The 13,272-nt window shown below is 42.0% G+C and overlaps 1 protein-coding gene across 8 annotated transcripts in view; it reads left to right on the forward strand.

Annotated features, from left to right (window-relative positions):
• Window positions 1–141: 141 nt before the first annotated feature.
• The window catches only part of MCOLN2 (mucolipin TRP cation channel 2), a 28,016-nt gene continuing 14,885 nt past the window's right edge, over window positions 142–13,272 (forward strand). For 2 of the 8 annotated variants that reach the window (XM_057374634.1, XM_057374698.1), the window contains exons 1-11: window positions 142–289; window positions 3,686–3,845; window positions 6,051–6,224; window positions 6,810–6,954; window positions 7,466–7,553; window positions 7,686–7,782; window positions 8,243–8,342; window positions 9,855–9,970; window positions 11,049–11,198; window positions 12,560–12,661; window positions 12,791–12,913. In XM_057374634.1, coding sequence (XP_057230617.1) covers window positions 240–289; window positions 3,686–3,845; window positions 6,051–6,224; window positions 6,810–6,954; window positions 7,466–7,553; window positions 7,686–7,782; window positions 8,243–8,342; window positions 9,855–9,970; window positions 11,049–11,198; window positions 12,560–12,661; window positions 12,791–12,913 — 1,305 coding nt within the window. In that variant the 5' untranslated portion in view covers window positions 142–239. Of the gene's footprint in view, window positions 290–419; window positions 553–726; window positions 770–2,328; window positions 2,384–2,408; window positions 2,445–3,135; window positions 3,157–3,685; window positions 3,846–6,050; window positions 6,225–6,809; window positions 6,955–7,465; window positions 7,554–7,685; window positions 7,783–8,242; window positions 8,343–9,854; window positions 9,971–11,048; window positions 11,199–12,559; window positions 12,662–12,790; window positions 12,914–13,272 lie in introns of those variants that run through there. The other 6 variants (XM_057374643.1, XM_057374653.1, XM_057374661.1 and 3 more) reach the window with 6 other exon arrangements.

A 13,272-nucleotide genomic window follows, 5' to 3' on the forward strand; every position in this document is an offset into this window, starting at 1 on the left:
AAGGGGCTGGAGGAGGCGGCGGGCAGGGAACCGGACCCGAAGGGGCAGCAGGAGGCGGCGGGCAGGGAACCGGACCCGCAGGCGGCCGGGCCGGGCGGCGCAGGGCACGTGGGCGGCGGGCGCCCTCCTCCGCCGGGCCCATAAAGGCGGCGCGGCCGGCGGGGCAGGGTGCGGGGTCTGGGTCACTCTGCTCCGCCGGAGTCCTGCCCTGGCCGGGCAGCGGCCGAGCCCCGCGGCCCATGGAGATCCCCCTCAAGTACCTGCCCGGCGGGCGGGCCGGCGCCAGCGGGTGAGCGAAGCGGCCGGACTGGGCTGTGCTGTGCTGGGCGCGGTGCCGAACCCGGGTCAGCCCGCCCGGGGCCGGCGGGGTCAGGGCGCTCCTTCGCCGGCGGCTGCGGGCGGGCCGGGGACAGCTCATCCCTCCGGCCGGGGCCGCGATAGCAGCGGGGCACGGGGAGGGCGGGGGAGCCGCTTGCAGCGGGCACAGGTGGAGAGTGGGTACAGGTGGACAGAGGGCGGACGTGTCGCGGCACACTCGGGCTGCTGCACAAGGTAGGTCCTGCCCTCCGCCGGGAGGCTCCGAGCGGGGCCGGTGCGGGACGGGCAGCGGGGCGCTCCGTGTGTGCCCCGGCTGCGGCCGCTCTCCCGCGGCGGCCGAGCGGTGGTGGCGGTGGCAGCTCTGCACGGGAGGGCTTTTCCCTCTGTTTCTGGGAAGCGCAAGGCGATGCCATCCTCTGGCAGGGTGCTGAGCTTAGCAAAGCTCCTGAAGGTGAAGCTGGGGTTGCCCAGGCTGACGTGTAGGACCCAACTCAGTGGATTTTTCTTTTCCTTTTTTCTTGCTGCTTTCCCGCTTAACACCTCATCAATCTCGTTAATGCCTTTTCAAGATACAGATAAATGTTGYTGATAACGGGCAGTGTTGTTCTGATGGACACTGTTAGTGTTGGTACAGTAGTGAGTTACTCATTAAAAACAGTGACTGTGCTCACTTACTAAGCACATTTTAGTCACTTGATTCAACGGTGCTTTTTCTGCTGGGTGACGAGCTAAGTATTACAAGTGTATTTCTTAAGTAGGTAGCTGTAAATTGTAGTCCTTACTGTTGAAAACTCTTTCTGAGGTGGAATGTTGAGCCCTGAAATGCCTCTGTATAAAACAGGTGAACAACAGAGTGACCGAGTGTGCTCCCAGCTATAGCATTGAGGTGTTGGTTGTAGTAATGCTGTTGTTGGAATTAAGGAATAACAGTTATTATGTAGGACACCTGGATATGCGTCTAAGCATGCGTAGTACAGTTCGTCTTCATTCACAAAAAATTTGGTTGTGCCAGTGCTTCACAAAACATACTATGGAAACCTATTGAGTGGTGTTAATTACACTGGTGTGTCTGAATTGAAGTGTTTCATTGCTCTATCTTGAGCTGGATGCTTTGTTTCAATTAGTTTGAGATTATTATGCTAATAACCATGTGGTAGGTCTAGATGGTTTGTTTTAAATATGGTAAGTCACTGTTAATCTCTTGGAGCTTTTAAACTTGTTTAATGCTTTGGTTGAAGGTTCTAGTGCAGATTTAATGCAGTCTGTTTGGGTGTAATTTTGAATCTGTCTTAGAAAAGAGTGAATTAAAAAATAATTGATGTATTTCACCTGTTGCCTGTTTCACCGGTTTAAGAAATGAATTATTTTTTAAGTACTACACCAGTAAATGCCTGGTTTTTATTGGAAGACATAGTCCAACAGTGATACAAGCTTGATTCATGGGTCTTCMTATTAAGCTGAAAAAATGTGTTGCTTTTCTTGGTGGAATTTCCTGCTCACAATTTCTACAGTCAGTTAATAAAGGGAGCTAAAGACATGAGTGAAAATAATTCCCCGCCACAAGTGAGGATTGTGTAAAGGTCAAAGTGCTATTTTAGTTAACATCAAGTTTTTGGGATAGCTGTAAGCTTTTGCCAGACAACTTTGGAGTAAACTGTTATGTCTTTCATGGTCTGTATTTGAATATAAAAAAATAGTGTTTGTTTTAGAGTTTGCTGTTTGATTTTGTTTGGTTTGGGGTTGGTGTTTTTTTCTTTCGGTTTGTTGTTTTTTTTTTGTTTTTTTTTTTAAGATCTATCACTTCTGATAAGCTTTTACTGGAAGCTTAGGGCAGGATTTTGCTGAAGTCTTGGAGTGGTTCTTATGTTATACCTTCATGCTTTAAAATTTGACCATATTTAGCTTAACCCTGTTCTGTTTCCTCTTTCTTTCCCCCCTCCTCCTGTYGCTTTCACTCTGGGTTGGCTCTTGTTCGCTGTGTGCCCACACAAATGCTTCTGCCTGTTCAAGAGAAGCTGGTGCAGGAGCAGTGATGTCTCTGGGTGTCAATGCAGGACTCAAGTGTGTATGTACCTCTTTCCTTAATCAGTACTCAAAGCTAAAATTACCACACGCTCTTCTGTCAGGTGTGTTTACATTTTTCAAAGTGTTTGTATCTTAGACAAAGCTAGTCCAATTTGTTTTTATTATAAGTTTAAATAGCGATGCTATCCACAGTTTCTTTTTCTTGGAAACTTCCCATGTTTTTCCTGCTTCAAAAACCAAAATCATCCTGTCTCTCATCATCTTCATAAAAGGTTGTTTTAAGGCTGTGTAGGAAAGRTAACTTTTGAGCTTTTAACATTAAAATAGATTTTTTGTTGTTTTCACTTCCTCTTCTGGGGAAACACCTCACAGTGTGAGCTTTACTGTGCTTTTTTAAGTTAAATTTCACTTCTTGTGGGAGAGCTGGTTCTAGCAAATCAAGTGTTCTTCGTGATGTACAGGTTGAACTTAAATGCCTGTGCACTTCAGACAGATGAGGATGCAAAAAGTAAAAATGAAAAAATATTCCAGGTATCTGAAAGCTTGGAATCAATGCTTTCGGTTTTGTGCCTGAGACAAAATGTTATCCTTTATAAAATKTGGACCATTAGGAATAATATTCTGAATGGTAAATGGGACTGATAATCATCCAGTGTCAGATATGATTCTCTTAACATGTAAAGGGAAGAMAAAAATAACAATTTGATTCTGGTCTGTGTGTGAAATAGGAAAGTTCTGAAAACTTCTGGCACTGACTGGGAGATGGGAAAAGTTTTTTCAATGACTCATTCAGTTGAGAAGGAGAAACTTAAGGTGATTTAAGACCTCTACAACAACAATCCTCTGTGCTTGCTCCTCTGATTTTTACATGTGCGGGTATTTAAATAAATAAATGCCTGTGAATTTAGCTCATGAAGCTGCACTTTTGTAACAGAAATGTGTGTAAAGCCTGCTCTGGGTTAATCTTTAAAGAAAACTTTTATTCAGGTAGAATGTGGGTTATTCAGACAAATGTGTTAACAGTGGTCCCTCTTTGTTTCAAATGGATTTTTAGTGGAGTAATAGCAAGTCCACGTCTCTGTATTACAGACACTCTTATTTAATGCGTGTTTACTGATAATTATTTGTCTAAATGCTGTATCTYAATGATCTAATATGTTTGAATGTTTTTAAATGATGTGATCACTGGGAAATATTTTTGCATTTCAGTAAAATAACCCAAAAACTAATTTGGATGAATTTGGACTAATTTTATGTCATATGGTGAACTGAAGTGAAACKGCAATGAAATTGTCTGCCAAAGCATTTTGTTGGTTTCTAATCAATGTGTTCTTTATGGCAGAAATATGATGACTCAGTCAGATTTAGATCTAAAAGAGACAGCTTTGAAAGAGGATTTGAAGTTTTACTTCATGAACCCATGTGAAAAATACAGAGCAAGACGTCAGATACCATGGAAACTGGCTTTGCAGATTTTGAAGATACTTATGGTTACTACACAGGTAATCCTCTGTTTTTACTCTTGGAGTAGCARTGGTGTGCAAGAGGAGCAGGTCTGTGATTCTGGGCCTTTGCCACCCCTGGGTATTTGTTACTGACTTCAACTTCCCACTTCAGTCCATAAAGAAAAAATAATAAGGAAGGTCTTTCAAGGGGAAAAAATAATATAAATTACAAAAGCCTCCTGGAGATTTTGGGGCAGTGTTTGACCCRGTGTTTTGCCATTTTGAACATAACACTTTAAAGCAAATTACTCTTCCTACTAAATCCAGCACTGTCTTCAGGCTTCTTGTCGCAATACTGTTTCCTTTTACATTCTTAGATTACAGTTTCACTGGACTGTTTCAAAAGCGATATTTCATGATATCTAATCAGAAAATTGAAATGTGCAATGTGAAGATACTGTGGTTTCTGATGATGATGGGATAACTGGGCTGCAGGGATTGGATGTGTCCCTTGGTCTGTTTTCAGATAATGCATTTGAAAAGTCAGCCACTGCTTGATATTCTCGATAGAGGCAAAGAAGAGGGTGTTTTTAAACTGTGCAGGTATCACAGTGTAGTTGGTTATTTTACAATCCACTAATAGTGACTGCACGTGGAGGGAAGTGAAATGGGTCACAGATATAAGCAGAAATTACTTTTTCTGAACCTTYGAAGTGCAAGACTCTGACATCTGACAGTTTGCAAGAACAGCTAAATACAAGTGCTTAGTTCTGGGATCCCAGGTTTGTGTTTGACTTGTCTGCCATGAATGAAACAGAGCACAACCCCAGCTTACGTGTCCCTGTGTTTCACTGTCCATGGCAGACTCTGCAGCCCCTCTTGGCTGGCTCTGGCCTCTCCTGCCACCGTGCTGTGCCCAAATCCTGCCAGGCCTCTCTCTGCAGGCAGGAGTGGGATGCAGTGGTTGGTTGTAGAGGCAAAGCCAACTAAAATAAGTGATTGATACTGGTGCTGGCACAAGTGTGACCTGTAGGGATAGAGCTGGGATTGTATTGAAGTGTGTGGGGGAAGGAGGTGGTGGGCAGTGTGAGCACAGGGTGAGCTGACTGCAAGGGCTGCCTTGGCTTTCTTTGCTGGCAGCTGCCCCTCTTACGTGGGTTGTTCCTCCTTGTTCAAAGCCAAGACAGTAAATTTTGCACGTGAATGTTGATATAAAATACAACTTTACATGTCTCTGAAAAGGTTCAGTACTGCCCTCTGTCCTACCCTACTGACTTCAGTTCTTGGGGGTGTTCCTGATCATGTAATTTTTCTGCTACCCCAGTCTCCCCCTATCCTTTGTGAGCAGAAGGGGTGTTCTGCTGCTTGGTTTTACAAAGGTCACAAGATTTTCTGGACTGCTGCTTGAGCCTTTCCTTGTCAGCCCTTGGTTTTTGCTCAGATGTCAGGCAAATAGATGGGGTTGGGGATATCCTTCTGCTACTGTACCTGTGAAGAGGCTCTTGCTGAAAACCCGAGCAGTGTCTAGGCTCTGTTTGTTTTTTTTCATGGTGATGGGAATGGGAACGGGAACATCCATATGGCAGGGAAACTCAAGTCTTGGGTAGTAACTCTGCTGTTTCTTGTTAGAGCCTCCTTGAGCAGCACCTGGGTCAGRCAGGTGATGCTTTTTATTGCTGTAGGGTCCCACACAGGTTTGCTCTAATCCTGTGCTATGCCAGAGGTAGAAAAGGTGCAGGAATCTGCCCATAGCAAAGCAGAGCATTTCAGGGGTAGCAGGTTATGCTGAGTTAGCTTGTCTGCCATTGGCATCCTCCACAAAGGCTTTTGCAAATTCCCGTTTGAGTTGTTGGTCCATGGTATGTAAAAGGTGCAAGTGATGCAGCTCTAAAAGGTGCAAGTGATGCAGCTCTAAAAGGTGCAAGTGATGCAGCTCTAAAAGGTGCAAGTGATGCAGCTCTAAAAGGTGCAAGTGATGCAGCTCTAAAAGGTGCAAGTGATGCAGCTCTAAAAGGTGCAGGTGATGTAGCTGTCTGTTCAGCTGCTGCACTCAGATTTTTGTTTCTCTAACCCTGCTCGTGATAACCTTGGCTTTGGTGGTCTTATGGCATTTGTTACCAGGTTGTTTCCTCCTACCACAGCAGCATTACAGCAGCAGGCACCTGTCTGTTCTGTATTTACTATCACTGAAAGCTGCTTCTAAAATGCTTCTGCTTGACCACTGTTCAAAATTCTAATGTGTTTCTTTTTTTCTTCTGACAGCTTATATTTTTTGGTTTGAGTAACCAGCTGGTGGTCTCATTCAAAGAGGAAAACACTGTTGCTTTTAAACACCTCTTCCTGAAAGGCTATTCTGGAATTGATGAAGATGACTACAGCTGCAGTATATAYACACAACAGGATGCTTATGATAGCATTTTTTATGTTATTAATCAGGTAAGTGTGAGTGTTTGTTTTTAGCTGTAGCTTCAGCTTTAACACAGTTATAAAGTTCTGTTATCTGTTTCCATTCTTGGATTTCAGTTTTGATATTYCACCACATCAGTGAAGGTGGGGTGTCCTGAGGTTTGTGTTGTAGCTGAATTTTTGTTTCTTTGAGGTGAATCCAAACCAGAATTTTACTCAGGTAGTTCTTCATCCCAAAATCCAGAAAATATGMAAATTGGTCACCTTGCATGAGCTGGAGCCTTGGTTTAGGTTTAGCCTTTGAAGACCTAGGGGCCTGAATATACCTATGCATGGTATTAAAAAAATTGTGCTTACAGATCTCCTGAATTGCAGCTTTGTAGTGAGTGCTGGAGGTCTCAAAATTGGGAATATGGTACTTCAGGGATGTAGGGGCACTCGCCCTGGTTAAGGATGGTATTTTAAAATTGAGTGGGAAACTTCAATGTGAAATTAAACGATTGTTTTTAAGTTTAAAAACCTGTATTGATACACCTTCGAGGTTTCAATTTACTATCTAGTGCAAAAAAGAAGGCTTTCTCTAACTTCTACTTCTGTTTTTTGTTTTTAAACTAGTACAGGCATTTAAAGAACATATCCCTGGGGACRCTTGGTTATGAACATGAAGAATCAGGTTTAAAAATCTGTAAACAACAGTACAAGAGAGGCACAATGCTTCCTTCCAATGATACTCTGAACATAGATGTTTCTATTGAAACAGGTACAGTACTGGTGTACTTAAAATGTCTTGCTTGGAGTACTTAAACAGTAGCACTAAAGCTGAAAACCAGTAGCTTTTTGTGTGGCAATCACAGGAACATTACCRTGCTTCTTGCCTGTTTCTCTCTTGGTTTTTAGCACCTGTCTAGAAATGAGAGCTGTGTAGATTGTAAAAGGCTCTCTTCAGCCACTGCAGAGCTCTTTGTACTTGACAGTGAGGTGGTGTTTTGTTGGGTTTTTCTTTCTTAAACAAACATCTTTCCCCTCTGTGCAGGAGGTTCAAATACAGAATTCTGGGTGCTGGTCAGCCTCTCAGAGCTGAGTCCTGGCTGCTCAAGAGTTAGTACACAAACCTGCTTCTGACCCCAATAGTTGGGGCTCTGTGTGAATAGGTTTGCTCAAAATTATTGTTTTCCTTGATTAGGACTTGTTAAATGCATTGACTATCTCAATTTAATGCTGCTTCCAATGTGAAGTTTTTATGATGATATGTTTTCCTCTTGTCTTTACAGAATGTATCCTTTTAAAGCCAGAGGAGCTAGCTGGTAAGAAGGCAGAACTGAAGCTGAACTCTTCTTTTTTCAATCTTGAATTTTACAGGTGAAGTGATTGGSTTTTTTTATTATTCCAGCTTGTCCTTTCATATTAATGTGGTGGATTCTGATTTGTGCATTTTTGTGTGTATTTTTTGTGATATTTAAATATATTTGTACACTTTTTCCAAATATCCAGGCTTATACAGATTGAAATCTCCTTCAAGCTGAAAGGCATTGCTCTRCAGACAATCCATGCCCGTGAATTGCCTGACTGCTATGCATTTCAGAATACTGTAAGTGAATGYGGGCTGTGGCCCTTCCAGCACTGCATGTGTAATGAGAGATTCAGCTGAGGTGTAGCTATCATCCTCACATCTAGACAGCAAGGGAAACACAGCTGAGCATGTGCTGGCTATTACTCCTCCTTCCCAAAGCTGCTGGAATGGTGTTTCCTTGGGACGGGGTTGTTTTGTAACATATCCCAGTCAGTAACTTCGTAACCTGAGAAAGGGATAAGGAATTATTCTTCATTTAAAGATTAATTGTGAAATTTGGCCTTTTGGAATAATTCTCATTAGGCAAAAAATGTCATCTTCTCAAATTATGTCTGCACCATCATTTATGGTCACAACCTTCTTAAAGCCTATCTGATCAACAATATTAATGCTTGCTATGTCCAAAGCACTTAGCAGGATTTGTTTTCTGGAATGAAACCTTGCTAGTCCTGTTTCTGATACAGCTCTGTATTTTCAGATAACTTTCAATAACAGAGCCCACAGTGGAAAAATCAAAATCTATTTTGACAGTGACACTGACATTCAGGAGTGCAAAGACTGGCACATATTTAACTCTGGTAAGTATGGGGTGTGTGTGTGTGTGTGTGTGTGTGTGTGTTTTCCTAGCAGCAGTTATGCATCTCCCATTGCTTTCCCTGGTCTGTACCAGCCTGCCCAGCAAGGCTTTCCCCAGCCTGTTCATCCTTCTGCCCTGAAAACAATGCAGCTTGCCTAAGGCAGTTCATGGCCTCTTGCTAATCAGGAGATAGGAAACAATACCTTTTGGGAGGGTGTTGTGAGATGACACGCTATCTGTGTACCAGTGTGTGTTAGCAGTGAGCTCTGTCTGCAAGGAGGATCAGTGTTTCTTCCACAGATTTTTAATTGTTGTTGCTGCTCTGAGATGACTCAGTTTAATCCACTAACGCTGGGTAAATTTCTTGCCGAAGCCCTCTACAGCTTTCAAATTTTTTTTTCTTCTGACTAATTGAAGCATACRATTTGTGAGAGTTGATTTTTCTTGGTTTTTTTTGAGTTATTTTTACCACTACTGATAGATTAAATTATGTGTATGAGCAAAGACTGGCATCTGCCATGTATTTCTAGTGTTAAGTCTTGGTCTGACAGCTCAGGAATGTGCACTAAAGGCCCTTTAAAGGAATAGTAGCTGTGATAGCACCCTGAAACTGCTTCTCCCATGTGCTGACTTGCTGCAAAGAACTGTGATGGAGTGATATTTTTCAGTGTGCTATATAGTATTTTGATTAATAAATATATTAAGTGGCCTGCCTTTTGCCTGGGTAAAGCCATTCTCAGATGACACCATGTTGTAGTGATATTAAAGTGGTGATTTATAGGATGTTCTGAATAACCTCAAAGTGCCTCTGCTTGCATCTATGTTCAGTAGTTTCTTTTGGCCGTCTTTCAACTATCTGTTCCTGAGTAGTTTATTTTGCATCTAATAACCAGCTGAGGGACATGCATAATTGTGTAATAAAGGTGAGCTGAAGTGCTATTGCAACAATTAAAAATGAATGTTGGCCTATATTTCATGTAGTTAATAATGTATGTTATGGAAAAGATAGGGACAATTGATGCGAGGAAGTGAAGAAAAACACCTAATTCGTGTTCACATGATGGCTTTTAAATTGTGGATGAAAAGAAAACAGTACAGAAGGTCCAACAAGTTTCTTATTGCAGACTAAGGTGGGGATTTAAAAAAAAAAAAAAATGGTGTTGATACAGACCAAATCTGCATTTCTTTTACTTCGTGTAATTGTAACACTGTGGAAACACAGATGGACAGGTAAAAAGGGGGGGGATACCTGTATTAACATACCAGTTTTGGGGTTTATTTKGAAGAACTTGGAACATACTTTTCATTCTTATGGCCCAGTCTCCATGGCCAAGTCTTGATGTAAATCTGCCTAGTTGTGTTCAAAACATGCTTGCAGGAAGAATATAGCTTAGAACCCATCTGTTCATAGGGTGAGAGTATTTGAACACAAACTATTACAAAATGTCACATAACTTGCACTAAAAGAGATGCAAAAAGACTAACCTTACTTAATTTCCTTGACTCTTTACAGTTCTCCAGAAGAATGCTCAGTATATTCTAGTCTTTGATGGCTTTGTCATATTAAGTTGCTTGGCATCTCTCATCCTCTGCACACGATCCATCGTTCTTGCCTGGAGACTGCAAAAGGTGAGCTCAGTGCTCGTGACCTGAATGCTCCTTTGGTCTCTGCCTTCTTTGCTGCTGGYCTTGTGAAGGAGTCCCTTTTGAAACGTTGAGTGTTAAACTGAATAAATATCTTGCTAGATGCCCCTCTCTTACCTACACCTCTTTTCTAGAGATAGCAGTATCTTGGTGAACAATTGCTAACTGAATGGGGTTTTTTCTGTTTGTGTAGTGCTGTAATATGAAGTATTTTGTTATATTTCTTAAGGGCAAAAGAACGACGCATTTTCCCTGCCCAGGATTTTAGACAAAAAGGCATCTGAGTCTTTGTGCTGCAAACAGGCAATATGTCCTGCACCTCCAAACCATGAATTCTTTCTTCACTGGCTTCACAGTAGAATTCCCATAGAGGTCCAGTCATAAATTAATGCCTTAATCAACATCCCTCAAAACCAGCTCTAAATGGAGAATATAGGCTAACTCTGACTGGTTTTTTTTTTTGGAAGCATCTGGCTCATGAGAGTTAWAAAAAGAGTCCAGGGTAGGTAGGATATAAAAACACAAATAATTGTTTATGTGGCTGAATATATAATTTTTTTTAGCTTGGAAACAACAGCAAGAGTGAGGACAATTCAGAGGCATTGTCAAACTGCTCTCAGAAACAGGCACATCACATTTATTCAGAGCAAAAAGAGCAAGTGAAAGCGGATGGGCAGTGTTGGGCACAGAGGTGATCTTGTTTGCTCTATTGGAAATGAGAGTTCTTGCCCTGCGGTTGTATTTGAGTTACTCTTTTTTAACTCTTCAGTTGGATGCCCTTGCTCTGTTAGAGGTGGATAGAACCCATGGTGAAGGGGATAACAGGCCATGGTTAGGCTAGTGGGGATTGGCTATGAAGTCAGGTGTTCTGGGGAAAGTTCATTTTCACTGCCCTAAATCCATCTTAAATTTTTTTCCTCTTTGTTTCTGTTGCTACTGAGAATTAGATTTAAACTACTATTCCAGCAAATACTGTAGGAAAAGGGGGTGTGTGAAACTTGAACATTGTTACCTTTTTCATCTAAGGTGACCTGTAACTAAACATTTAAATGCTTGTCACTAGAGATTTGTGAATTTYTTCCTGGAGAAGTACAAGCGCCGTGTCTGTTATGCTGATCGCCTGGAGTTCCTAAATGGCTGGTATGTCCTGGTAATTATCAGTGATGTGATGACAATCATTGGGTCAATCCTAAAAATGGAAATAAAAGCCAAGGTAAGAATTTCCTGCTTCAGCTACAATACTACCTTGCTACAACCATGCTTAATGTGCTTTAATTTGGGGACAAATGGAAGTGAGCTGTAATAGTCAATAGTCATATGTTCACTTTTATTAATTCATTTCCTAGCACTAGTTTATCTAATAGCTGCTTTCAGTCACTTTTCCCAAAGTCTTTCAGTAAACCATGTGAGCTATTTAAACATCTCATTTCCCCAGTGCTAAGACCCCTAGTCCCTGGTATAGGATTTGTGGGTACATAGTTCCTAACACAAAGACCCCACAATCTGAGTTGTTAGTTCTGTAAAAAGTATTAATATGTACAATACAGGGAAACCATGGGTGATCCCCTTGAATGAACCAGGGGTCTTGATAGCTTGTAGGACTGGAAACATGGCTATCACAGCTTGCTTTCCTGGCAAGCACAGGCACAGACAGTGTCACCTGCTCATCCTTGACCTCCCTGCCTGGACTCGCTGAAATCAATGTGTTTTGTCCAGCTGGCAGCTCTTCAGGAGGCTTTTTGGGGTTGGTTTAGTGTTTTTTTTTTTCCTAGTTTGTTTCTTTTAATYTTCAATAGGTGTGTGTCAACAATTCATGTGTTCACAAAACTTTGTATTCTGGGAAAAACAGAGTATGTGGTGTGCTGCTCCTGCTTGACRTGYACTGAGGCTCAAAGGGCAGGTCCCYGAGTKGCCTCCRGGGGAAGAGCTGGGGAATYACTGTCTGTAGGGCRAGGTGGGGATGGAGGGTAGGAAAGCTTGAGCTAGATGGCTCTCTACTCCTTACTGCAACCAGTTCTAGCCTTCTAAAGTGAAGTGCAAGTAGATTAGATTGTAAACTTCTCTGTTCTAAAACAACGATCGGGGTCTGAAGGGCTGGCAGAGAACCTGTTCAGAGATGTAAATGCATGTAAGCATGGAAAGGGCTGTAGTCCCAAGGCTCACTTTTCATGKAAATGATGGCTCATGTTTTTTTAAACAATGAATAAGAGCTTCTTTGCCTAACAACAGCATACAGTAACCTTCTTTTTAAACAAAAGGTTTGAGTTATTAAATATAATTTTGAAACCATGTTGTAACCAAACTAAGGGCTTTTGTTCTTTCAGACTTTGCACTTTATGCAAATTTCAAGATTATCAGCATACATGTACTTTTTCATTTGCAGCACTGTTGTGTTTGAATTATCTTGGTAAATAACTGCAGTTCACCTTGATCTGATTTTTGTGATGTAGCAACAGGCTTTCAGTATTGGACTGCCCTGCTTTGTTTGTTTGAACYTCTGGAACTTGAATAGCTGTCAAGCTGACATACCTGCTGCTTTGTAACTTGACCACCTGCTYTGTTTGGATCCCTCAGAACCTCACAAGTTATGATGTCTGCAGCATTTTACTTGGAACATCAACTTTGTTTGTCTGGGTTGGAGTCATCAGATACCTGGGATATTTTCAAACCTACAATGTAAGGAGGGAATCAAATGTCTAGCAATTAAAGCATATATATGTACACACATATACATGTCACTTTTTTCGTATCTCTCTAATTTTTTTTCTTTTTTCCCTTTCTTCTTTGCTGCACTCTGACCTGTAGGTGCTCATTTTAACTATGCAGGCATCGTTGCCCAAAGTGCTAAGGTTCTGTTGTTGTGCTGGGATGATCTACCTTGGCTATACTTTCTGTGGTTGGATTGTCCTGGGACCTTATCACGAAAAGGTACATCAGCAGTGTCACTYCTTCTGTGCTGTAACGATGCCAATATCTCTGTGTGTGTATAGCTCCTAGTCAAAACAACAGAAATGTGTCTTAAATGAAATGAAAACCTGTTTAAAAGCTGTAAGGTCAACATGGGAGTGTTTCTTGTTCCATCTCTACCTCCTTCTATCTGCTTCTTTTAACAAAATAATTATTCTTGCTTTTTCTGAGTGCTTGAAGTCAGTGTGTTCTCCAGCACCCGGCTGTTTGTGGTGAGTGTGGGGTTTATYCAGGCCACGTCCATTGGGCTGTGTCTCTTCCGCCCTCTTCTGGCAATCCCTGCTCAGCTGGGTTGAAGAGGCATTGGTTGAAGAGGCATT

Source organism: Malurus melanocephalus, unplaced genomic scaffold (genome assembly GCF_030028575.1).
Source record: "Malurus melanocephalus ecotype Western Australia unplaced genomic scaffold, MMel_1.1 scaffold_8, whole genome shotgun sequence".
In the NCBI taxonomy this organism is placed as follows: domain Eukaryota; kingdom Metazoa; phylum Chordata; class Aves; order Passeriformes; family Maluridae; genus Malurus; species Malurus melanocephalus.